The 25,882-nt window shown below is 44.4% G+C and overlaps 1 protein-coding gene across 1 annotated transcript in view; it reads right to left on the bottom strand.

Annotated features, from left to right (window-relative positions):
• The window catches only part of TG (thyroglobulin), a 155,591-nt gene that overhangs the window by 107,983 nt on the left and 21,726 nt on the right, over nucleotides 1-25,882 (bottom strand). The window contains exons 14-25 of the mRNA XM_044450405.1: nucleotides 25,177-25,289; nucleotides 22,680-22,791; nucleotides 21,542-21,742; nucleotides 18,754-18,963; nucleotides 16,004-16,158; nucleotides 14,870-15,026; nucleotides 13,184-13,408; nucleotides 9,618-9,767; nucleotides 7,943-8,113; nucleotides 5,225-5,347; nucleotides 3,089-3,204; nucleotides 315-423 (exon numbers count right to left, since the gene is read on the bottom strand). Coding sequence (XP_044306340.1) covers nucleotides 315-423; nucleotides 3,089-3,204; nucleotides 5,225-5,347; nucleotides 7,943-8,113; nucleotides 9,618-9,767; nucleotides 13,184-13,408; nucleotides 14,870-15,026; nucleotides 16,004-16,158; nucleotides 18,754-18,963; nucleotides 21,542-21,742; nucleotides 22,680-22,791; nucleotides 25,177-25,289 — 1,842 coding nt within the window. The remainder of the gene's footprint in view (nucleotides 1-314; nucleotides 424-3,088; nucleotides 3,205-5,224; nucleotides 5,348-7,942; nucleotides 8,114-9,617; nucleotides 9,768-13,183; nucleotides 13,409-14,869; nucleotides 15,027-16,003; nucleotides 16,159-18,753; nucleotides 18,964-21,541; nucleotides 21,743-22,679; nucleotides 22,792-25,176; nucleotides 25,290-25,882) is intronic.

Raw genomic sequence — 25,882 nt, 5'->3', positions numbered from 1 at the left:
AACCTGATTCTCACCTTCCACGCCTCGTATGGGAATAAAATTATACTTTGTTTGTCATGCCTCTCTCAATTTGTCAATACAGTCCGTGGATCAAAAAACTATGAAAATGCAAATAGAAATACGTATTTTAAGATAAAATGCATTAAAATGAGGTAGTAAATATATAGTTTTCGAAACTTTCCCCCTTAACTATAGATGGATAAAAATATGGTGGAGCAAATGGCTGGGGCATGCTGGGAATTGTAGGCTTTTTTCTGTCTACACATGCATCAAACTGTGCTTGAAAGTTATGTAATAACTTATGTAATGCATACCTTTTTTCAGGTACACGCTCACTGTATCTTTGTCTTGGCTTCTCACTCTAATCAGGCAGCTCAGCTGAGCAATGGTTGTGGTGACTGCGTTATCCCAAGTACCCCGAACCTAAGAGAAAGAGATACACATAGAATGTACATTTTGGTAGGAAAAGAGCACACCCTGACAATGCTCTAATGTTATGGGAAGAGCGTTAGACCAATTCGTATATTGGGCTTGGGACCACAATTCCTGTTGGAGCACCTCTCCCAACCAGGATCTACTGGGACACTATACTCAATCCCTGGGGACTTCCTCCAAGTACCAACTCCAAGCTAGGATTAGAAGGTAGTACCAAGAGGAAGGGCTTTATTTGTGGTGGATCCTCATCTAGGGAACAACTTCCCCACTGCAGCCTGCCTGATGCTAAACCTGTTGTCTTTTCACTGCCAGGTTAAGATGGTCCCTTCACACTGAGGTTTTTAAAGACTTATTTGCCTACCCAGGGGCTTGAAGGGATGACTCATCCTCGGTGTTTTTACAGAGACATTCTTTATTGTTCTGTTTTGTCTGTTTTAAACTTTTTAATGTTTCTCTGATATTATGATAGTAGGTTGTATTTGATGATTTATGGATTGTTTGTAAACCACTGAGAGCTTCAGCTATGGGGCGGTATAGAAATGACAGAAACAACAACGACATAGTATCAATCCTTGATGCTGAAGCAAACATGACTTCCATCATTTATTCTAAACATATTGCTGGATGATATGGACCAGGGAGGTGAAGTTGTTTCTTTAGGGTTACTTTACTGGATGTGGTCTAAGACACAGAAGGACATTTTGGTCCAAGGCCTAGAAAAGTGGCCTAGCAGTGAACTGGCAGACTGGACAATTCCACGGAGGACGTGGCTACCAGAAGCTCTTCCGGTTGCTCAGGTGCTTTGGGCAGGAAGGTGTTGTGGCATCCATCTCCTACTTGTGGGCTCCCTGCAGACATCTGGCTGGCCATCCAGCCATAGATAGCAATTGATTGTTAGCACACAAAGCTAAAGGTGCTCTCACACCAGAATCACCCTCCAGCACCACCCAGGAGCTTTCTTCATGAGTTAAGGCAGAGGAGATTTGTTTTAGAATCCCATTTTAAACAACTGTTGCCATTGTTGTTGTGTGCCATCAAGTCATCTCCAACTCTAACCATCTCCTATGAATGGAAGCCCCCAAAATGGCCTCTTCTTGACAGCCCTGCTCAGCTCTTGCAAACTCAGGGCTGTGGCTTCCTTTATGGAATCCACTCAACTCCTACTTGGTCTTCCTTTTCTTCTTCTGCCTTTGACTTTTCTTAGCATGATTGTCTTCTCCAGTGAGTCTTGCCTTCCAGTGATGTGACTAAAATACAACAGCCCCAGTTTTGTCATATTTACTTCCAGGGCAAATTCTAGTTGATTTGGTCTAGGATCCACTTATTTATCTTTCTTTCAGTCCAGCATATCGACAAAACTCTCCTTCAGCATGCCATTTTGAATCATCCATTTCCTTCTTGTTGTCTGTCTTCTGTCCAGCTTTCACACCCATACATAACCATCAGGAATAATCAGGAATAAGATACTGTGGTCTCCAGTGAAACATCCTTACAGAACAAGGAGCTTGAGATCCTTGCTGATCTACTGCAGATCTACTGAAGTTACATGCATCTAAAGCCGCGGTGGGCAACATGCAGCCCCCATCTCTGCCCCCGCTGCTCTCAGGCCACTGAGCTGGCTGCTGTTTTCAGGTGGTGCAGCAGCAAAAAGGGAAACACTGTGATTTCTCTTTAAAAGGAAGCAAAATCATACTTTCCAGAAAGTGTTAAACAGAAATTGACCCCTTTTTGCCACAGCTGCCTTCACACTGCCAAATTTCACTGTGAGGGGAATAGATCCCCAGAGGCAGCCAACCCTGATTTAAAGACTGTCAGTGGCAGGTTTTATATCATCAGCATCTATTTATTTCATTTCTATACTAGCCAAAGCTCTCTGGCTGTTTTACAACAATGTATAAAACAAAACAATAAAATGCAATAACATTAAACAATAATGTTAAAAATTAAAATTAACTTAAAGTAGCTTAAAATATAGTAAAATTACAATACAATGAAAAGACCCAGCAAGAAGATGATTCGCTGGATATCAGGGTCTGTATAACCAGGGAGATCTTTAAAGGCTTCTGCATAGACTGCTGTCTTGACCTGGCACTGAAAAGATGGCAAATTTGGCACCAGGTAGGCTGCAGCAAGGAGGCTGTTCCAAAGTTGGGGGCCACCCCAGAAAAGGCCCTCCCCCGGTTGCCACCCTCTGAGCCTCTTGGAGGATTGGCACTTAAGTGCAGTGCCTGGGAAGATCGAGCGTGGGGAAAGGCACTCTGATGTGTAAATGCAGAACTAACCCGTTGGTTGATCAGTTAAAAATACTTTGGGTAGCTGGCTGGGATTTGTTGCTTTTTGATTGACCAACAGTAGCATTTTCAGCATCTGACGAGACTGTAAAGGCCAAGGTAGGAAAACAGACAAGCCCTGAACCCTGCCCTGGCCTGTTCCAAAGTGTGCCACTTACGGTGTAGCCACTGCAATGGGGCCACTAGCTCGCCAGAGAGAAAAGAAAAGGCATGTGTGAGAGAAAGTTTCTAGCCTGTGGCATCACCCTCTCTAAAATACACCAAGGACATACCTGCCAAAAGCCAAAGGGGACAGGTACCCATCCAAAATATATAGTCCCCAATTCATCAGCACAGCAGGTTCAGGGGCACTTAGTAATTACCCGTCCCGAAGCAGAGCAATTGTAGTTGGCCTCCCGAGCACTGTATAGCTCACACAGTGTTCCCGTCCCCACAGCAGACAACGTGAGAAACCCACACGATTCATCCTCCTCACACTCTGAAAGTACAAAGGACACGTGTCATAAGTCCTATATTTAGCCACTGGAGGAGGAAAACCCTTCTGTGTTTCAAGCAGAGAGCGCTGGTGTCTGTTTGATGAGAACCGCATTAGCTACCTATTGTCTTCGGCCCATTAAAAGGGGAGCTGCCAGCTTTTTAAAGCCAGATGCTTCCTGCTCTTAGCAAAAGCCTAATAGCTAGAAAGCTTTCCCCATCCTAATCTGAGGAAGGGGGTTATAGACTATGAAAGCTTCTGTCGCAATAAATCTGTTAGTCTTTCAGATGCTGCAGGGCAATTTGCATGTGCAGATGTGTGTTTGCTGGAACAGACAAAGTGTGCACTCCAACAAGATAGCAGGAGATGCACTAACAGATCTACTGAGGCTTTTTAAAGGACTAAAGTAGCCCCTGCATGAGCGGACTTGGAGAGGGGGCGACCTGTCACCCACGCCATTTTTCTCCCTCTGCTCCCTACAGCTGCAATGGCTCTATTTAAAAACTACACAGAATGTAGAGATGTCCATCAATCCTGTTGGAATGAATAGGATTGTGCAAACTTTCTAATTCAAATACTGAAATATAATGTATACCATGCTGATTTTGTATATTTCTCATGGGAATGGAATTTGGTTACAGGGTCACTGGACAATAGCAGTGATAATGAAATTCCATTTTCTTTCAAACTAGACTGGGGCCAGTTTGCGGGCCACCATATTCAAATGTGCTAACATGCTAAGATTGTTCTTCTCAACTGTGGAAACCTGCAAAGAGACCAGCTACGAAGGCAGACATGGGGAGCCTCCAGCCCATGCAAGTTCCTTATCTAGCCTGTCAGCTTCTTCCTCAGGTCTGTACGGTCCTCCCAGCAGGGAAAAACCCTTTTCTCCAATCAGCAGCTGATCTCAGGGAAAAAATCTTACACCCTGAAAATGTGTAGTTTTTTCTTGTCTCAGCACTCGGTGGTAAAATATTATTCTATATGGACTTTGAGCAAAACTACAGAGCTGTCATAATGGCCCCTTCCGGAGGAAGGGCTCTGTCTGGTTCATTCACCTGAGCAGGGGCTGCCCCACAGCATGGAAGAGGAAACAGCTGTATAATTTTGTCTTTCAGACTAATCTTCCCTGGCTTCAAATTATATGAACAGCAAAAGTATGCACTGGCTAGGAAAGGCTTCCACCTAGTGACTGAAGGTGGTACTACAGGCTTCAAACACATTTAACTTAATTAAAATTAATTAATGCAATTTAAAAACCAAGCCCAAGGTGTATAGTACCTAGGGCACCCTTGGTATGTATACCAAGTTCCCAGTTTTTAACATGCTGTGGTTACATTCACAAAGGACATGTTTAATGGGGTCTCTGTGTGTTGAAGAAATTATGAAAATAATGACTAATGTAAAAACAGAGGAAGCATCGGGAAATTCCACAGCTACTTGTGTACGTAGGTGACCTGCCCCTGATGCTGGAGTTAGCTAATGGCACTAGAAGCCATGGGTAGCCTTCTCCTCCTGGAATTTCCTCAACCCCTATTATTATTATTATTATTATTATTATTATTATTATTATTATTATTATTACATTTCTATAACATTTCTTTTAAGTTCTAGGAAATTTCCCTGGGCTTGCCAGACAGATTGATTATCTCCTTCCCACCTGCTTGCCTTCCTTCACTGGCTAAGAATGTGAATACAGTCGTGCTGGATCATAAAAACATAAGGAGCACCAGGCTGATAGGACCAAGTGTCCATCTCATTCAGCATCCTGTTTGCAAAGTCATTCTGCCTGCATCACTGGTGGGAAGAATAGCCTTCCTGACTTTCACCCATTGAACGGCACCCTCCACCATGAATACGGAAGGGCAGATGGAATAAGTGAATAAGCCATGGCCACGAATGCCTCTTGCAGATTGCCTTCAGCATTCTGAGAAAGGAAAAGAAAAACTGCAATCCGCTTCTGGGCTTTTGCATGGAGGGTTGTCCTCTCTGGTGAACTGGAAACAGGAAGCCCCTCTCTCACCTGCAGCACACTGCTGGAGGACATTCTTGGCTTCTCCTTGGATGGTCTTGGAGCCAACCGTCTCCACCTCCCCTGCTGTGAAGGAGAGCCTTGAAGCAGGGACTCTTTCAAAGCGTCTGAGCACTGAAATGAAAGAACACCCAAGATCGATCACATCTGTCCATCTTCAGTCTGTGGAAGCCGCACTTTACAGAGCCTTATATTTGATCTTACTTATATTTTGGTTGCTCGGTGTCATCATGGCATCTCCAAATTATAGTGACCCCATTTCTTTGTTTATTTAAAATGTTTCTATGCTGCCCCATTTGCAAAGAGCGTCGGGGCGGCTTACAAAAAACAATATATACAATTAACCTTAAAAAATCTGGAGACATCTCGGCACAATATAAAAACCCAATAAATAATCAACAATTAACAATTAAAATAACTTTTAAATAAAAAGGTCTCGACCTGGCACCAAAAATCAAATAATGACGGCGCCAGACGGACCTCTCTGGGGAACGCATTCCATAGGTTGGGCGCCACCGCAGAGAAAGCCCTCCTCCGGGTACTCACCCTCCTAATATCTTTCATGGAGGGCTCCCAGAGAAGGGCCTCTGCTGCCAATCTCAGGGGGTGGGAGGGCAAATACAGACGCAGGCGCTCCTTTAGATAACCATGAATAGATGCCCTCCAGAACGGCCTGACATTCAAGGTCTGAACCGCTCTGAGTTCCAAGCACAGGAGTGAAGCCCTGCTCTGCGGCTCCATAGCTCCACTGGAGCCTCTGAGCCTAAAGAGCACTAGCTGGGAGCCCCAAGGAAAGACCTAGAGAAGAACAGGCCCTGAGAGAAGAACAGGCCTTCGGCTCAGCATGAAGGTCTCCTGGCTTGCTGTGCTGCTTCCAGCTGTTTGGTTAGTTGCTGCCTGAATCCCTGCCCTGCTCGTGAACTCTGCCCTCCTGGCTCTCCTCCTGCTCCGATTCCTGACCTTGCCTGCTACACCTTGCCACTCCTTGTCATTCATCCTACTCCCAGGTACCAGTTCCCTCTCATGTTGACTCCCTGGTTCCTGACTATGTTCTTGTCTACCGGATTTTACTTCCTTCCACAACCCACCTCGGTCTGTTTGAAACTGCAGCTTGGACTTGTTACTGGATTGTTCTTTGGATTTATAACTTCTTGCCTGTGTTACCTGGATCCTGGTGCCTCTGGCTGGTGTTTTGCAACCTCCACCCTGGACCCAACACTGCCCTTGCTGGCCCTGCTGAGCTCCTGAAAATTCAAGCCTGCAGCTTCCTTTTCAGAGCTCATTCCACTCACGGTTGGTCTTCCTTTTCTTCTGCCGCTTTTAACTTTCCCTGGCATTATTCTCTTCCCCAAGAAGTCTTGTCTTCTTGTGGCATGTCCCAACTAGGACAGCTTTCATTTTGTCATGTACCATATTTGTCCTCTGCCCAATAACCCTGTCCTCTGGAAGGCTTACGGCAATAAAACTTTAAAACGCAATACTGATCGATAAAGCAATAAAAAGCAACTTGAAGAGGCCGGCAGTCATAAGTAGAACAGTCCAAAAACACTCACGCATAACTCCTAAAAGTACACCGCAGATCTAAAATCTACTCAAATTAGAGTGCCCAGATCTCAAAAGCTTTGGAAAACAAAAAGGACACGATAACAAAGGAGCCAAGGTATAACTCTATGAGGGGGTTCCAACATCAGGCTGCTGTCTGCAGAACGCTTGCTCTCGTATTGGCACTTCTTGGTGCCGGCCCCCAGAGAAGGTGCTCCAAGATGCTGTCAGGGCCTGGGAGGCACATTTGGAGGAGGTGATCTCTCCTGAAAATTCTGCCCTTAGATGATCCTCATAGACTGGATGGGAGGAAGAAGCCCTGGTCCACAGACGCATCACTGGCTAAAATGCTACAGGACTGTGAGGCTCTCGCTCTCTGCAGGGGCAACCACTGTGAGGGCTATGCAAGCTAACTTGGGTTCCTTGCCAATGGAGAAAAGGTGGGATGTAACTGCAATGCGAGGGTGATGATGTCATGCTCATGAGCAGAGATGCTGAAGGCAAACCTCACTCTCTGATCCTTCTGGTGGACCTCTCGTCATGGGCCTTGGTCATGTGATGCTCTGACAGTTGTCCTCCACACCCACCAAGCAGAACTGCGGGGGGGATTTCATTTCAGTTTAGCTTTGATAAGAATTTACTGAAGTTCAGAAATTTCACTACATTTGGGGCAAAAGGAACTTGAGATTTTAAATACTCAATTGATAAATAAAAAATGGACATTTGCCCACCCAAGGTCCCATGCGTGGCTACTAAAAGCTTGTATCCAGATCCTTACATATACAACCACAGGTTGCCACTCCAAGATCAGCCATTCCCACAATCCCCAACTAGATGTAAAGAAGTAGAAGAACAATGCAGATAGGATGAGGAAGGAAGACACAACCGCTGAGACTCAGAGCTTGAATGGTTTGACCGGCCTCTTCTGGATTTCTTTAACAGGCAACCACACTTACTACTTCTTTGTACCCAAGGCAAATAAGAGACATGGGAAAAAATGAACTTTGAACATGGATGGGGGCAACAGACACAACCATCTGAGCTACTTTTTAGGTGGCTCCCAATTGGCCAATGGTCCCCCGAATCTGCCCCAAGGTGAACTCAAGCATGCATTGCTTGAATTGAGGATTTACTTGCATATAATGAAAGCTTGTCTGGTCCACTGACCTGAACACTGAGAATCCGTAAGTGGGCCCTCCGTTTCAGTCCAGTCCAGTATCTCCCCAAGGCGATCAACACAGAATGATTTTTCAGTGGCAGGGTCTTCATAGGCAGGTCTGTATTGGCCACTTGCATCGCACCGCACACCCTGGCTCTGCATTTGGCAGTCCGTGACACCTGCAGCAGGAAAATGGGAAGGAGACAGGCTTGCGATGCATTTTTATTTGCTTGCTTTCGTCTCTCAAGTGCAAAACATTTCAGCCAGTCGGTCCTACAGCTGGGATTTTCTGTCACCTTGAACATACAGTGAATTCTCTATATTGGGATGGAAGACCTAAGGCCCTGCAGATGCTCTTAGACTCCGGTTCCCGTGAGTCCCAGCCTTTCTAACCAATTGTCTGGAATTATGGGATCTGCAGTCTAGCAACATCTAGAGGGTCAACTTCTACCCTGTATTATGGTCTGTAGAAATGATAGTGCAGAGGTTCAGAACTTCAGGCACAGTACCAAATCCAGCCTTCCTGGGGCCCCAATCTGGCTCCCAGAAGTTCCCCAGAAGGCCAACCATGTTTCCCCCACCACTGAATTTTCAGTCTCTTGGTGCAGTTTTTCCTGTTCTAAAATGTTGAAAAGCCTCTTCTAAGGCTTCCTAGCTGACAATAAGAGCACTAAGCTGAAGTGTCCAGGTAATTTCGTTATTCTGGCCTAGCCCCTTTGCTGTCAGTCTCCCTCCCACAAGAATGAAGCTCAAAAAGCTTCTCCAAAATGAAACAGCTCTCGGACCGAAAGGAGTTCTCATCCCAGCTACAGTGGCCCCTAAAGCGCTTGCTGGAAGCATAACTAGAGGATCTGCAAGACGCTGTGACTGTCCTCAAGCAGGTCTCAACCATGCGCCAATTATTTTGGCACCATGGCGAATTTAAGGAACTCTCTAGCATAAAGCAGACGCAATGTGCTCTTGGCTTTCGTATTCCAGTTAAATCAGTCTGACAAATCCCACAAGTTGTGGCCCACATAACCATAATACATTGGTCAAAATGAGTTGCAGGGGGATCCTTGTTTCTGTTCAGTGGCTCTGCATATGGAGAGAGTCATTTCCTACTGGACACTGCAGCTAGCAGCTTAGCCAACCCAACGACTTCCCAATGATAGTTTAGCGAGCCCGTTAAGAAGGTAGACGGTCGCTGCAGATGACACATCCATGCACACCTTCACATAGCTCTGGACTGGCCCAACATGTCGAGTGGAGCGGCAAGCTCCACTCCTTCCCTCTCCATCCGCACGCTGCCCCTCTCTGCCCCCACCTGTCCACAGAAGGATGATCACACGCTTTCCACTTGTATGCAGACACACATTATAGCTGCAGACGGGTCCCTGAATGGCCCATGAGGATCCAGATTTATGCTGAATTAACTGAACTAGCAGAAGCAGGCCTCCCATCCTTTCCCTCTCCTGGCAGCCGCTCTCATTCCCCAGATATGCTATGCAGAGAGTCAGGAGACCCTGCTGAATGGGGCAAGCTGATGTTGCAGGAACCCCCAAAAATCAGGATGGTGACTCTCTGCGGCTGGAGGCCTTGCTCTCCTGGAAGTCAGATCCTGGCTGTAAGACCTGGCCTGGAAACCAGTCTCTCTCCAACATCTATGGGATGATGAAGAGCATAATTTTTCAAGATCCTTACAGTGTTCAGCTCTGAAAGCTCCTGTGGAGACAGTCGACTTCCCCAGAGGACATTGGATGCAGAGAAGGCTTCCTGCTTGGTCTTGATAGAATCCAGAAGGGCATGGAATGCAGCTCTCGTTCTGGAAAGAGGTGCCTGGAGGACAGACCACTGCAAAGAAGGGGATGCTTATTACTTGGGTGGAATCCAAATGCAACTTTACATAGACTCAGGAGTCACAAATGTATACATATGTACATATCCCAGCAGCAGCATTAGGATGTCTGGGGTTCTAAAAGTTCTTGAGAATGAGTTGCTGCAATAAATTGAACCAGAGCACCCCATTCCTAAGCTAAAATTGTTAGTAACACAGCAACTGCTCAAGAAGTAACATTCCCTTTAAGATTTACATCTAAATTAAAAGTACACGACGTTTTTCAACAAAACTTAGAAATACTCATTGAAATTGTGAAAAGCCTGGTGAGAGGTGCATCTCCCTGCTAGGGTTCTTCAGAAATTTGTGGTTCAGGCACACAGAACACAAAATGTGCACGTGCCTTCGTAAAATGTGTGTGAGCATGTGTGTATGCAAATGTAGAAAGGATGGCTTAGATTCTTTTGAATTTCAGGGACGTCAAAGCCAAGCAATGAATGTATCTTCCAAAGCACATCCAATTAAATAAATTCTTAAAATAATTTGCAGTCTCTTCCTACCCTTTCCCCTACATCTCTTTCCTTCCCTCTACCTCATGCGATGAAGCATGGAAGCAAAACATCATTAATGCAACACGAAGGGGGTTTTTTCTATGCTTAACTGTGATGTGGGGTTAAGGGGAGTTTCTATCATGTGAAGGGGAGGGTTAGCCTTCCCTATACAGACACAATCCCCCTTAAAAGTTACTCCCTACATGGCAAGTAAGCCGAGAAAGAATTCTCCCACTGGTATCAGTGGAGATTCAGGCTTCTTGGGAATACATCAGGAGTCCTGAGAAAGACATTTATGACCAAGGACCCATCAGGTGAGGCCTAGCAGCAACTGCTAACATCTTAAGACTCAGACCTGGTAGACATATGCTTAATTTTCTAAATGTCAAAACTAGGATTCCTTTCTCTCAGATTCTTGTCAACATTTAACAGGGACCCTTACAACATATTAGGGCTTAGATGCTACCAAGGTAGAGAGCATTTCATGAAAATGAAAGAAATCTGTTGTTAAAATCCCTCCCTCCATTTCAGCACTGACGTAGCAGGGGCGGGGAGAACAAAAGAGGAAGAAAATATTCTCCTATTCAGAGCGATGGCAGAAAACATTGCTTTCACTCTGATTTGGCTTTGTGATGTTGCCTCATAGCCACATCTCGTGAGCTGCGTAGCACCATGAGGTAACCATGATGGCTTCATGAACACTGCCTGGTTGGACCATATAATCAGTAAGAAGACCCACAGTCCCTGTGGAAAGAGGCACAGAACTAACAAGCAAGGGCATCGTCTGGGGGACAACCAGGGTGTTGTTTCAGAAAACATCTTAGACAATCAACCCAAACTGCATTTTTTGCATAGAAAATGTTCACTCATCAAAATGGGTGAGATCACAGAAGTTGTGCATTGGATTTGCCTTTCCTTTAATATCTTAGAACTTATTGAAGCTCTGCCTCCTTGTTATATGTTAACGAAAGGGACAGTGGAGAATGGAGAAATAAATTATCAGGTTATTTTCAGACGTCAGAGACTGACATTGCTACCTGGCAAAGCTTCTGAATTTTATATGTGAGCTTTGTGCTGGCAAGATCTCTGGGACTGCATGTCCTGAAAAGCCTCATTTCATTCCAAGAGCTGTCGAAGAAGGCAAACTTTGGAAAGTTCAGTCTCCTGAAGTTTCCACCACAACACACAGCCAAGTATACAGTCAATGGTATTACCATATGGAATAACTGGAGTTTTCCACAACACTGAACCAAATATGCCATCTGGAGACTGCAGCAAGCCTAGAATGCATGATCTATATGTGAGAAGGCAGGGGCCTAATATATTCCAGCCTCCAGCTCTGGCAGGAGGAGACTGCAGGGAAAGAGTTTCACAAATGGAGGAATTCTCCTTTGCCAGAGCAGAAAATGGTAACATTTGTACTTGATTAGACTGTTGTCCTAATTCATATAAACTAAGGATTTGGAAACACTCAGAGCTGCTAAGTGGAACCAAAGCTTTGATATGAACCCAACAAGTGCCTGGAACTGGAAAGGAAATGAAAGGTTGAGGATACGCTTCTGTGTGGAAAAGAATTTTCAGAATTTTGATGAAATAGGCAGTGATCCAAAAGCATTCCTGTTGACACACAACCCAGCTCCTATTCACTTGTGGGCTTGTCTTATGATCCCACAGGGAGAATAGTCTCTGATGCATGGAAGGCTCACTTAGGTTTAGGCTTGGGACTGAGCCAAGTGCCCCCCGATGGGGCAAAGTCATTGGACTCTGATCATCTTCTCCAGTAACAAAATCAGGAAAGCACAGTGCAAAGCAATCTGAGCAAAGCTGGACTGCGTGATCTAGCCACCGCTTTATTTCCCACAATGCCCTGAAGCGATATGAGTGTCATTCCGGGAAATTAAAATGGTGGGCCTGTGTACAAGAAAATTAAAGAGGGGCCCAGGGCCAGCATCAGTGGTGAACCTTGATGACTGGTTCCGATGCTGGCCCTGGGCATGTAGATTTGGGACTGAGCTCCACTGTCCCCATGTCCATGGCTGAATTTAAGAGCTGCTGACCCAAGTGATTGCTTGGGGATACCAGCCATCAGGAGCACCTAGCATGGGCTCTGCACACAACCAACTGTTCACCATTAGACAAAAGAGGTGCAAGCTCTTCCTACAGCAAGAGTAAAAATAATTTGCCCATCCTAGCATGCAAAGGTAGCCTTGTACATGGCAATGACTCAGGTGGTCATGTCATCATGAAATGAGATAAAATTAAAGTGGAAAAAGTGAAGGGTGGATCAAGGAGAATCCTCTTTCCAAGGAACGGTTTTTAGTCAAGGAACAAGCCTGGCCATTCCCATGACATGGAGAATCACAGTGGTACGATGCCGGGGCAACAGCAAACTCACGGGCCAATGAACAGGCTCACTAGACATTCTCTCGCTTACAAGTTCTGCTTAAAAGTGGCTGCTAATGAAAGCAAAACCAGAAAACCCGATAAAACCCCGACAGCACTACAGATGTGCAGACCCTATGAAATTGGTTCTCTGTGTTGCAGACTGTCAGATCTCTGTCGCTCTGTTGCCCAATCAATGAAAATCTATTTGTATCTATTTCCACCCATTCAAGAGTGGCACAAATTCACACTCCCAAAAATATGCAAATCCTTGAAAAATATTCAAAGCCCCCCAATACGCATATTTTCACATTGTAGTCTATGTGAGAATGGTAGAGTTTTTTCTATTGTATTTCCCGTGAGTAAATTTGCATAACTATACATAATGCTAAAAAGTTCACAAAACCACAATTTGGGAAAAACCATGGATTGGATTCTTAGAAATTCAAACTCATTTGAGTCCTTTGCAGATGTGGTCGACATCCCTAGATGGCACGTACCACATCCTTGGGAATTTGGGGCCACTCCTCCAGCATTTAAAACCTTCTGGAAGCCTTTCTTACAACCCAGGTGAGCTTGGGGAGATGAAGCGAAGTCACCATTTCCAATGAAACGAATGGAAGCATCTGCTGGAAATTGCTTGTTGTCCAAGAGCAGGACAAAGCCATGACTCTTGATCATCAACTCGAAGCGGCCAATGAGATTTTCCCCCACCATTGCTTTTTCTATAAGGAACAGAAAGCACACAACAAAATAATCAACCTGCAGACATGTATCCTGTCCAGTCTTTAAAAAATAAAGAAATATTGACTTCATATTTCTCTAAGTGAAGATGAAACTCAAATACTTTGGCCACCTAATGAGAAGGAAGGACTCCCTGGAGAAGAGCCTAATGCTGGGAACAATAGATGGCAAAAGAAGAAGGGGACGGCAGAGGATGAGGTGGCTGGATGGAGTCACTGGGGCAGTTGGTGTGAGCTTAAGTGGACTCCGGGGGATGGCGGAGGACAGGAAGGCCTGGAGGAATGGTGTCCATGGGGTCACGATGGGTTGGACACGACTTCGCGACTAACAACAACATTTCTCTAAGACTGCCCCCTGCTTCCGTGCATTTATTGGCATGTGATGGGGCATGGGTGTTGTTCTAGCAGCTCTAATTTTGATATAAATTGTTTTAGTTTGTTAAATGATTTGAAATCTTGCATGTTGGAATTCCATGCTGCATTTTATTGTATTTGTATTTTTATTGTCAACTAGTTTTAATTCTCTGCCTGCTTTTTTGAATTGCCACAGCTTGTCCAGTTAGCTCGAACTATGGCATGGCAGAGAAATAAATAAATAACCTGCAGCCATTCTTTTTATAGCAACGGAACCGATCTAAAAAGTCTTCCTGGGGGTCTAGGGCCTCCTGAAACAAAATCTGAATGCATGTCTAAAAACAGCTTGTTCTTTGATGAATAGGATATGGAAGGGCAAGCTTATAAAGTTCTGTTCCCCCATGATTCAGCACAGAAGGAAAAGCAAATAGATTGCCAGTCTGGTAACCATGCAGCCACATTCCATCCAGAGACAGCTTCTGGAGAAGTTTAGATTTGGTCTTCATTAAGAAAAGGACAAACAGACTCAGGGAGCCTAAGAAATGCCAGATCGGAAAATGAAGCAAGCAGGATTTCTCGGAATGGAACTATAAAGGCGCTGATGGGTCTGGAGCTTAATCCAGAGATTAATATCTTGGAAACATAACCTTGGAATTCATGGTATGTCTCTAAGCCTTTTCAGTGATGGATTGGTTTTAGGAGGATTCTTCTTGCTAGAGTACCAAGCCTATGTCAAAACCCTAATTAATGTTTTGTTTTTTATTTGTTGCTACATGTACAACTACTACTGAGGAATCCTCCCAGTGATGGGAGTTTTAATCCAATGCATTTGGAGATCACCGGGTCTTTGACAATCTCATTTAAGCACAATTCTATCCTTCAACATAGTTAAGCCAGGTTTTGTAGTGTCAAACAGAGGGAATTTCTGAAATTCCACTCCTCAGGGTACGGGAAGGCAAAATCACTTCTTGGATTTCTAGCATTCATAATTTTCCTGACAGATTTGCACATGCCTGGATCTTTCAAGAAGATTAGGTCAAGAATAAGTTCTGCAGAATGGGCCACACAAAGAAAAACATCTAACCGTACCGATGTTGTTTAAATCAGGAAGTGAAGCTGCTGGAAGATCTTCAAGCAACATTCTCCATGTAATGTTCACCCCTAAACGGTCTGCAGTCAAACACTCAACTAGTATAGCAGAATCTCCACAGAGAGGAACAGACACCAGACGTCCAAAGTTATTCACCTGAAAGAAAGCAGACTGATCTTTTAACAGGTGGGTCCTATCTACCTGTTGCTATCTATTCAGCTGTCTTGGGTTTTGTAACTGGCTCCTGAAACATAGTTTGGCTATTCGGCAAGTCATCCAGCATGGTTCCTCTCATGAACATCTTATGGTACAGTTAGGACTGATGAAGACAGAGGCAACGGCTGTTATTCTATTCCTATGTTCCTTAGAATAATCCCCACCATTGGACTGAAAACTTCTGTGAACATATAGAAAATAAATGGCTACTAAATTTGTTCTACCCCAAATTGGCAGATTCAGCAATGTTCCTCAAGCATTCTGAAGTTCTTGGTTATTATGGTCATGGTGAACTTATTACATTCTTTTAAAATAAGGTTGGCCAACTGGAAAGTGCTTTATGTAGCTCAGCAATTGTTAAAATAATGACTGGGATACGAATCTTTCTTTTTTTTTTTTTTTTTTACATTGAGCAAATGAGCCAGATTTTCCTATGCACATTTGTTGAATTAATTATCCCAAACTGTGGAACCTCAAATGCAAAGAGAAGAAATATGAATGATTCCACAACGTCCGAAGGTTCATTTCTTCCTTGGTGAATGGTTTCCATCACAACAAAGAGCATTCTGGCATTATAAGTGGGACCACCAGGCTGAGCAAAACTCCTCACCCTTCATGTTGAACACATCCATGGGGAGCAACAGTGAAAATGTCTTTGTTGTCACCTGGAGGTAGGAATCAAGCTCTCCTTCAGACAACCAAATTCCACTTTACTGGAGTTAAGTGGCCTTCGTTGGTCTACACCTTTGCAGAGGGTGGGATAGTGACTGATATTCTGAACTGACTGGAATTAGGATCAAAACAGAGCCAGGAAACACGGCTTCCCAGTGGTGTACCAAAGCCTCAGGAAGCTTTGCAAAGGCACCATGAGGCATATTTGCTTCCATTTACTTCAAATGGATTAACAGGGCCAGTACCTGGATATGGCAAAAGCCACGGGCCTTCATCTCATCCAGAATGAACACCTGGAATGCTTCTAGCAAGCCCGAGTAGTCTGGACTGCAGGCCTTCCCAGGAGGAAGAAGGAGCTGAAACTGCGCTTGAGTTTGAACACTTTGGAATGGTTGAAGGCCTGAAAGTGGACCAGAGGAAAGAGGCATAATTAAATAAATGAATAGAGTTCTATCTCGCCTTTTTACCAGAAAATGAAAGGCCTGTTATACGGCTCCTTAAAACCTTGGTTTACTATTAATTTTAATGTATTTGCAACCTCCCATTCCATGCAGGAGATGGATGGATGGATGGACGGATGGATATCTTCCACCAAAAAGACTAGACTAGGAGATAGAAATTAAGACAGTTGTTTCTTTGAATCACATATTTTTCTAATACAAGAGTTGCAGTGGCATTTTATAAAAATGAGGATTTGTTCGACTTCCATGCTTCATCCTCTCCAGACACATTTATTTAGTTGGTAATTTCATTTTTATACCACCCAATAGCTGAGCCTGTAGGCTTATTGATCAACATTAGAAGGACAGGCTCTGGAGTAGGTTTCTGCTCTGGAAAAATTCGGAAGACCCCCTTTTTACTTCCAGATTGCCATTCAGTTTCTGCCCCCATTCCAGAATCTGTAAGGACTCTGGAGACAGCAGAACACACACCAAATCAACCCTAATCTATCCTTTCCAAGGATGCAGTAGCAAAGGGTCCGCAGCACAGGGAGGGAGCTGGTGGTGGCTCCAAATTCAGTCTAGAGACTTCTCCAGTGAAATGGATCGACGCTCCGTTTGAGGTAGTGCCCTTGCAAATACATGCTGAGAGTGTGTATGTGTTGGGGAGCGATATAGGAAAAAGCAGTACCACCGATGATGTCAAACATTAAATGAATATTCTCCACTGTTTGGCAATGCTCAGATGTTATACACAGGTCATAGCCCCTCTTTTCGAGCCCAGATGGCCAAGCACATGAATGCAGAGGACATGCTGAGAAGAGCCAAGATGCAGAAGTGTTTCTCCCCGTTCCTTGCGGTTGTTATACTTCCAAGAAAAATAAAGTTTGTCTCAAAATGCCAGGAGGAGGTGAGCAAGGCTTTAAAGATGGCAATAAACCTGAAGCACCAATGGCCTCAAGGAAAAGAATTCAGAAGTAACAAAATTCAGAGATTACGTGAACTAACAGTCACTGCCAAGTTTCAACATCTGGTGTTCATCTGTTCAGCTCACAGTAAGCACCTCTCTCAAATCCATCCTAAGTGCATTTACTTGGAAGAAAATCCTACCAAAATCACGGGAACTTGATTTCAGGCATGTGTGTTTAGGAGAATAGAGCTGGAGTATTTAAGATTTACTGCATTTTTTACAAAAAGTCCTGAAGCGAATTATATTATCTTCTCACTACAATTCATGAATAGTTCCTAATCCGAAGGAACTCCTATTAAGTTCTCTGATGTTCTACAATATTGCTCTTGGGGGAAACAGAGATACTAACTGTGAAAGAAATGATCTTGCGAAAGAAATGATACTTTGTTTGCTTGAGGTGCTTCTTGCTGTTAATGATTTTTGAGACAAGCTGCAACTTTTACAACATGTGCCGAATGGCTTACAGTGCTTTTAAGGTGGGACTGGATAAAAAAGAAATGGAGAGAAATTGCTTTTTAAAAACACAATAAAAATAGAGAATTTGCTATCAGCCAATTAGGTATTCATTTCATGACACTTTCAACTGCATGGGCTTATCCATGGTTATAGCAAAAGTTGAGGCATTGTGATGTAATTGTTTCCTAGCCTTCCTCCCGGGTGTCCTGGATGGTACTCAGATCATAAAGGAAATGGCACTGGGGTACTCAGTCCTCAAGGCTGACCCTCGATGCCTCTCATCAGAACCTGAGAGCCCATCTGGTCCAGAATTCCGTCCACCAGGTGACCATCCAGCACCCCACTGGAGTCCTATGAGCAGGTGGATCCTCGCCCCCTGCCTGTTCAAGCACTAAATAGGAATGTAACTGGATAGACAGTCTGAATTAAAAAATCAAAGGAGCCTGGAGATTGGACGGTCCTTTTCAGCCCCAAAGAGACATGATGGAGAGATTCAGAGGCTACAGAGAGACGGACCTTCTCACTGGTAGCCCCTTGAATCTGGAATAATCACTCCACTGAGGCCTGCCTAGTGCCAATGCTGTCACCTTTGGGTTTCAGGATAAAACTCTTCCCAGGCATTTCATGGCTTATGTTGGGTTATCTGGGCTGTTCTATTAATGTTTACTCTTACTGAGATTGCTTTAGATGTCTAAACATTCTAATCTTTTTGCACGTTGGTATTTTACATTATGCTTTCGTTGTATCTGTGTTTTTATTGTATTTCTGTTTTGTATTTTTGAGAAATTCTGTGAGCCACACAGAGAACTTTGACTATTGGGTGGTACAGAAATAAAACTGATGATGGTGGTGGTGGTGGTGATGGTAAGGACGATGACAAGCCCTTCAGTGGAAGGGAGACCGAACAGAACGGCTAAGTGGGCTTCATAAACGATAGAGGGTATCTTGCTCCCACCGCTGCCGCTTGCGTGCCTGGTACGGTGCAGCAAATAAAAACGTTTTCCTTCCCATCATTCTTGCTTGAAGTGGCCCAAAGATCACACCTGGGGTTCTCATGGCCAGACACAAATTACTACTAACCACAAGCCAGCTCCAGGCAAACAAGCAGAGTCTTCACAGCTATACTTACTCTGACAGGTGTGAGCATGGGGGGTGTCCCCCAGCCAGAGTCGAGCCTCCACATCACAGAGCAGCATCTTCCCACTGGAAGAGACATCTTGGAAGCCCGGGCGGCAAATCACTCGGCACTGCTGAACCTTTGGCGTTTCAGGGGACACATCGCAAAAAGCACCACCGTTGGTTATCTCCGGGGTTTCAAAAGGCAAGCGACACTGAGGACCTGGGGAGAAAATGCTGGAGGAGATCAAGATCGTGCCTTCTCCACCAGTTCAGCACTGGGGGTGAGACAGGCAGGCTACAGATGGAAATAGGAAAGACACAATCACAAGCCATCCAGGAGAGAGGCAGCCTAGGTAAAGACCTGGAGCCATCATGGAAAAATTCAGTTTGGAGACATCTTTGTGCCTCTGCTCAAAATCCATCTTTCCCATGAAGCATCCACACAGCCTCCTAATCTCTGCACCCTGAGGATCCAGCCCTGCTTGCCTCTGAGTAAATGTGCAACAGCTTCTTATCTGAGTGATTCGGTCTTGCATAATTATGACTAAGAAAAGGTTCCCCACCTGCTTAGTACAAGTGAAGAACTATATGCGTCAGTACTTGTGTGCTGCATGTGTGCGCATGCCAAAACACACACGTACAGTCCAGCCTGAACAGGTCATCCTGCCAGTTCAGACTTGGAGGGTAGCATCTTCCTCCAGATACTTCCCTCTTCTGAAATGGACAGATTGGCCCAGTGCCTTCTGTGTCCCAGTGCAACTCTTGCGGAGGGACAACTGGTCTTGTCCACTTGAAAGGCAACTCAAGTCACCTCTTTCACTCCACAGTATACAAGACAACTGCTTGATGATGCTTTGCACTGATGAAACCAATGGATCCTGCAGAAATTCTTTGGACCACAGGATAATTTCTAGTGCAACTCTTTCCTTTCAGTTCTCCTCATGCCCACTGGTGCCAGACTATCTCTTTGACCTTTGCAAGGCAGCAGCATTAGGAAGAGCCATTGGTCCAGGCTGGAGCACATGATGCGTTCCATGCTGAAAGCTGGCATCTCTGCTTAAACAGATGCGATACATGATGGGAAATACTATGCCACCCCGCCACCCCCCCACACACACACAAAGAGTTGTTCTTAGGCGTTGTCAAGTCATCTCTGACTTATGGTGGAAAGGACAGGACAGGACAGGACAGGACAGGACAGGAAAGGAAAGGACAGGAAAGGACAGGAAAGGACAGGAAAGGTATCCAGTGAGATAGCTGAGATTAAAGGTTTTCCTGAGCTGCACTAGCAATCGTTTTGCAAGAATACTTTTCACTGCTGGACAGGAGAATCGCAGAATCAAACGGCTGGAAGGGGCATAGCAGGCCATCAGGTCCAGCTGCCTGCTCAGCTTCCATCCAGATCTCATTCAAAATCATCCTTCAGCACCATCTACAGATGGAAGGGGTACCATCTACCCATGGAATTCTTCCAAATCATTTCTCTTGATTTGATACATCAAGTCTCATTTGATTTGATTTGCTAGCTCTGAGAAATACGGCACAGTACTAGGAATAAGGATGGAGAGGGCCAGTACTAATAGGCATGGCGTTAAAAGCCCTGACACACACATTAATGAGGGAATGCTGGATCCTACCCATTGTGCTAGATGGAAGCTGAAAATGACCTGGAAGGGATCACTTTCATATGGACCCGATTAGCTTACTGGAAACATCACTGGACACAATGGGCATTCCAGACCTCTAATTCCAGCTTAAACTGTCTCTTTTGATAATGGGGATGGATTTATTATTCTTTCCCACTGTGACTGTCACCGCTGTTGACAGGCCATGTTCCTATCTTCAAACACCACTGCAGGAAAGTCCATACCTTTTTCTGTTGGCTTGCTTCAGCAGTAAACTGGAAGGGAAAACATTCCCAGGAAAATAAAACCCCCACACATCTTGGAATGGAAACATGGCTAAAGCTGGCTGGACCAAATCTGAAAATCCAGCTTTTTGGATGGAGCGTTGGGCACTGCAAGATCTAACTTTGGAATTCATTGCAGAAAATCCCAGTCTGGGATTAGACATCCTATGGCTTTCATAGGATCTCTGTTATGTTTCTAGTGTTGAATTCCAATTCCTTTGAATGAATTCCCAAGAATTTAGCCCAGTGAATTCATAGTCTATTTATACAGATATACACAAGGGGTTATCACTTGCTAGGAACCAAGAGAACTCTGAAACGGTCTCCAGGGTGGTGGGAAGGAGTTCTGCAGAGGCACTTGAACTGCAAGGAGATCGAACCAGTCAGTCCTAGAGGAGATCAACCCTGACTGCTCTTTAGAAGGACAGATCCTGAAGATGAAGCTCAAGTACTTTGGCCACCTAATGAGAAGGAAGGACTCCCTGGAGAAGAGCCTAATGCTGGGAACAATAGATGGCAAAAGAAGAAGGGGGCGGCAGAGGATGAGGTGGCTGGATGGAGTCACTGAAGCAGTTGGTGTGAGCTTAGGTGGACTTCGGGGGATGGTGGAGGACAGGAAGGCCTGGAGGAGTGTTGCCCAGGGGGTCGCGATGGGTCGGGCATGACTTCACGACTAACAAAAACAACCATCAGTAGGTTACTCTCCCCTGTAAAGTAGGGCACATGAGCCCCCTACGTACAATCTCAGACACAGCGTTTTGTTTTGTTTGTTTGTTTAAGCTTTGATTTCTCCAAACAGACTTCTCTCCCAAAATCCTATGGACCCAACTGGCACCTTTCCATCCGCTCCTTGGATGGGGCAGCTTTAAACCAAGGGCAAAGGACTCACGTTGGCAGCGGGGCATCCTCCCATGGACCTGTGTCCCAGGAGCCTCCTCTCCATCCTCGAAGACGCACCAGCAGCTCCCCTGGTCCTCGCTGCACTGCACAGGTGAGAAGTTCCCAGTGTCGTTCTCACACTGGGGGACGTGACCTCTCCCGATTTCCCGTAAGAGAACTTTAGCCTTCAGCACCGTGCAGTAACCAGGGCCTTTTAAAAGAAGAGGCAGATAGTAAAAGAAAGATGTCGACCACGTATGTTCAGGATTCACAGCCAATAACATCAGCGTGGGTTTTTGAGAAGGTATGCTAAGAACGTTCTGATTTTATTAACATGATGTCCCTGTTCTTTGGAACTTATCATCGAATTGATGATACATGCAAGAGGGAAAATTAAGTGCATGGGAAAGTAGTCTGTTTTATTCCATTTCCTGTTTATTATTAAATTAAATTTATATCCCATCATTTCATGTGGCTGCTGAAACACTGTAACCATCTGGAATCACCTGCTTCTCCTTCCTTGCACTGTTCATCATCTCCTTTCTTCATTTTCTTCATCTAGGGCATTTCCCTTCTTCCAGGATACTCCAATCCATTTCCCAGCATGGATACACCCTTGGTTATTCATTAGTTTGTTAATTATTATGCCTTACCTTGCCTCTAAAATGATTCCTTCAAACCATACTTGCATATTATAAAAAATAAAATACACCAATAATCTAATCTAAAAATGCAGGTACATACACCTAGTATTTATCCAATTTTTCTGCTGGGTTTCAACACAGAGATGTTGAAGCAGTTTAGCAAAAGAAAACTAAAAATATAAGAAAGTAGTAGCAAAACCAACTTGGGACTAAAAGAATCTATGATACACATAGAAGCAGGATGCAGACAAAATTAAAAAGCATTTTGCTGATGCTGAAAATACATTGCTGTAGTCACCAGATCAGCCTCCTTGAGGTGGGAGTTGCACAAAGGGGGAGCCACCACTGAGAAGGCCTTCTCCCTGGGTACCACCTTCCAGTGGCAGAAAGACTTGGAGGACAGTTTCCAAGATCATCTCATCATGTGAACAAGTTAATGCAGAAATGTTCCTTCATGAACTGGCCAGTTTGAAGCCACAGAGGTAAGGAAACATCGACACTTACACTGAGCTCTGCCATCTGAATCTAAATTACTCTGCTGGAGGACTTCTCCTGAGAAAGGATCCATGCACCAGGCCTGTGTGTCTGATTTCTGTAGTGCAGCAAAGTCCCCAGTCTAGAAGCAAGCAGATAGCTTGTCATGGCAAAATTGCAACCTTGATACAAAATCATCATTAATAAGGACCAGTATTTCAAAAAGTGAGGATCAGGCAGATTCACACCCATGTGGCAAAGCCATCAAAAGACGCTTTCAGACCTTGCTTGGTATTTGAAGCACCCTACCACAAATACCAAGGTGCTCAGCCATCTGAGAAGGGTGGTTTCCTACATGAACCCAATTGCTTTTTTGGCTCCTTTCAAGTCTAAGATTCTATGATCATTTGCATGGCAGTTCATTAGTCCCTAGGTACATATTTTTAAAGCTACACTGATGGACTTGCCTCTATAACATATTGTTCTGATAGCTTTGGCTATTGGGCCATAGAGAAATGAAATATGACTTCATCATCTCCGTCTGGAATCCACACAACAGGGATCCAATGGCCTTCTTGGCCCCTTTCAACTCTACAATTCTATGATTCTAGGAAATATTTTTGGTGGGTGAGGGGGTGAAGAGCTAATGACGCAAACACACGTAGATGTGCTAAGTCTAATGATATTCTCATGGAAGGCAAGTTTTGCAGAGTCAAAGATACTGGGATCAGTCATCAAAGACCTGTTTCTCATTTTCTCTGGCAGGAAGAAAAGATTTAGATTGTCTGTGTGACTAATACATGTTATATCAGCTTTGACCAGTCAAGGACTCAATGATAAAACCACAATGAAGTGTGGACAGCAGATTTCTCATAGAAGTCAGGGTGACATGATAGAGATTCTGACACAGCTTTGCTAGAGAGTAAATAGAGATTGTGAGAATGCCAGTTGCATTTGCAAATTGTGTGAACGTGACCTGTTTGCAATCCCAAATGTGAGCAAGATCACTCTTTTTCCTAAACAAAATTTGCAGATTTCCAAATTTGTGATATCTGGTGAAATGTGTTTATGGGTGTGGTTCTTATTTTTAAATACACACTTAAAATGCATGCAGAAATGTGAACTTTTTTGTTCTGAAATAAAGCACTTTTCCTGTTCGAATGAACCAGAAAGGAAAGCAGGTCAAAAACAAAAATGGCAGCAACCCAAACAAAGCTTCAAAAGTAATTTTTGGAGAATTTAGGTGAGTTCAAAAATCGCTGATCCTCTTATCCCTAAGGGTAAAATCCTCCTAGTTTTAAAACATATTAACAGTTTAACAAGACTAACAAAAATAGATCCTTGTTTTAAATCATGGTATTTGCTTGAGTGCTTTGCTCTTGGTTTTTTTATGCTTTGCAGAATATTAAATGCCTGATTCAAACCATGTGAACTATGTTCTGTATTTAAGTTGAGGTTAGATCTTCAACCTTGGAGGTTGCTGAGCAAGGAACGGGCATTTGAAATTGGAAGGTTTTGTGGGGAGTTAACCTTACAAATATTAACTGTCTCCCTCCCACCATGATGAAAGCGATGGCAAGAGCCCTATGGCTGCTGGCAGCTGGGTACCCTTATTCTCCCCACACCACAAAATCAAGATGTAGCCTATGAGGAGCATTTTCATATCTGGCACCAGCTGTGGCAAAAAGGAGAATAAGAACGCTCAGCATCTCACAAAGCAGCCCATCGAATTTCCATCTGATGCCCATTCAGAACCCACAAATGGCAAACAGAGGGACCACTTGGCTCCTTCCCTATAAATCAGAAAGGACTAATGTGTTCAGTCCAATTATTCATTCATTTATTTAAAGCTTTTCTAATCCGTCCACCACTGACCTCTTGGGATGGCTTACAATAGAAGAACAAATAAAGTAAACCAAAGCACAGCATCCAACACTTCAATATGATAAAACCCAAGTCAAGACCAGCTAGACACAGGAAAATTAAAAAAAGTTTTCACCGGATGTGTTGGTGCCAGGCGAGCCTCTCAGGGGAGCTCTTTCCATAATTGGGGCACCACCACAGAGAAGGCCCTCCTCCAGGTAGTCACCCTCCTGATCTCCCTCAAGGAAGGCTCCTGAAACAGAACCTCCACCTCGAATCTCACAGGGTGGGAGGGCACATAGGGAAGAAGGTGCTCCTTCAGGTAACCAGGACCCAAGCCATTTAGGGCTTTGTCGGTCATCACCAGCACCTTTAATTGGGCCCAGACTTCAACTGGCAGCCATTGTAACCAATAGAGGACCAGTGTTATATGTGAATGCCTGCTGGTCCCCATCAACGTTATCCCTCACCAATGGCTATGGTGGCTAGGATTGGCAGGTGTTCCAGTCCAACACCTAGAAAGTCTCATGCTCCTGGTCTCTGACATAAATTGCTGGAGCTGCACAACCAAACGCCAGTTCCTCCCCTTGAAATAAATGTGAGTGTTCGGAAATCTGTAGGGTTGGTGATCATCCAAATACATTTATGATCCCAAGCAACTTGCCTGCAAGCATGAGGGAATAAACAGGTCCGCAGAAGTAGTGCTCTGTTTCAGCCCACTTGGTTTCCAGCTAGAAATCAATGCGTTTGCTTGTGAGCGCTGACACAGTTTTTGGCCTGTGGTAAAATAATAATCTTCCTCAGTAATGCAAGTTCCAGCCCGCACAACCAGGCCTCAGTTCCCCATGCTGATTAGCTGTCAGTTGCAGGTATTGGAAACACCAAATGGAAACAGCTAAGGTCAGCCCGGCCAAACATTGCAAACTCACAGATGGCTCAAGAGATAATGGAACACACTATCCCTGGACGAATTTTAGCAGCTTCAAACACATTCGCCAAGAGGTGAGTAGACCCCATAAATACGCAGTGAAACTTGGCTGGTGGAAAAAAGAAGCTGCAAACATGTCTCCCAGAGCCGCTCAAGAAGCAAAATGGCAACCAACAGCATTTCCAGCCGTTACATAGCTCCGATTTCAACGTTCACCATATGCTTAGTGGTGGCGCGGAATAATTTTGCACCCTGGAGGTAATGGTCTTATGCAGGAGTGATGGGGAGGGGTCAGATTTTGGATGGCCCAGTGTGTTAATTTAATTGTGAAACACACAACAAACATTTTTCTTTTCTGCACTTGCATTGCCCTTCCATGCTTTAGAACTGCTCCTATAATCTCAACATGTTAAAGAAAAAATGAGAGAAAGTTTGTTAATCC

This window comes from Varanus komodoensis, unplaced genomic scaffold, assembly GCF_004798865.1.
Source record: "Varanus komodoensis strain SLA01 unplaced genomic scaffold, ASM479886v1 scaffold66, whole genome shotgun sequence".
Lineage (NCBI taxonomy): Eukaryota > Metazoa > Chordata > Lepidosauria > Squamata > Varanidae > Varanus > Varanus komodoensis.
The sequence above is the reverse complement of the archived record's forward strand: the minus strand, read 5'-3'. Positions and strand labels throughout refer to the sequence as shown.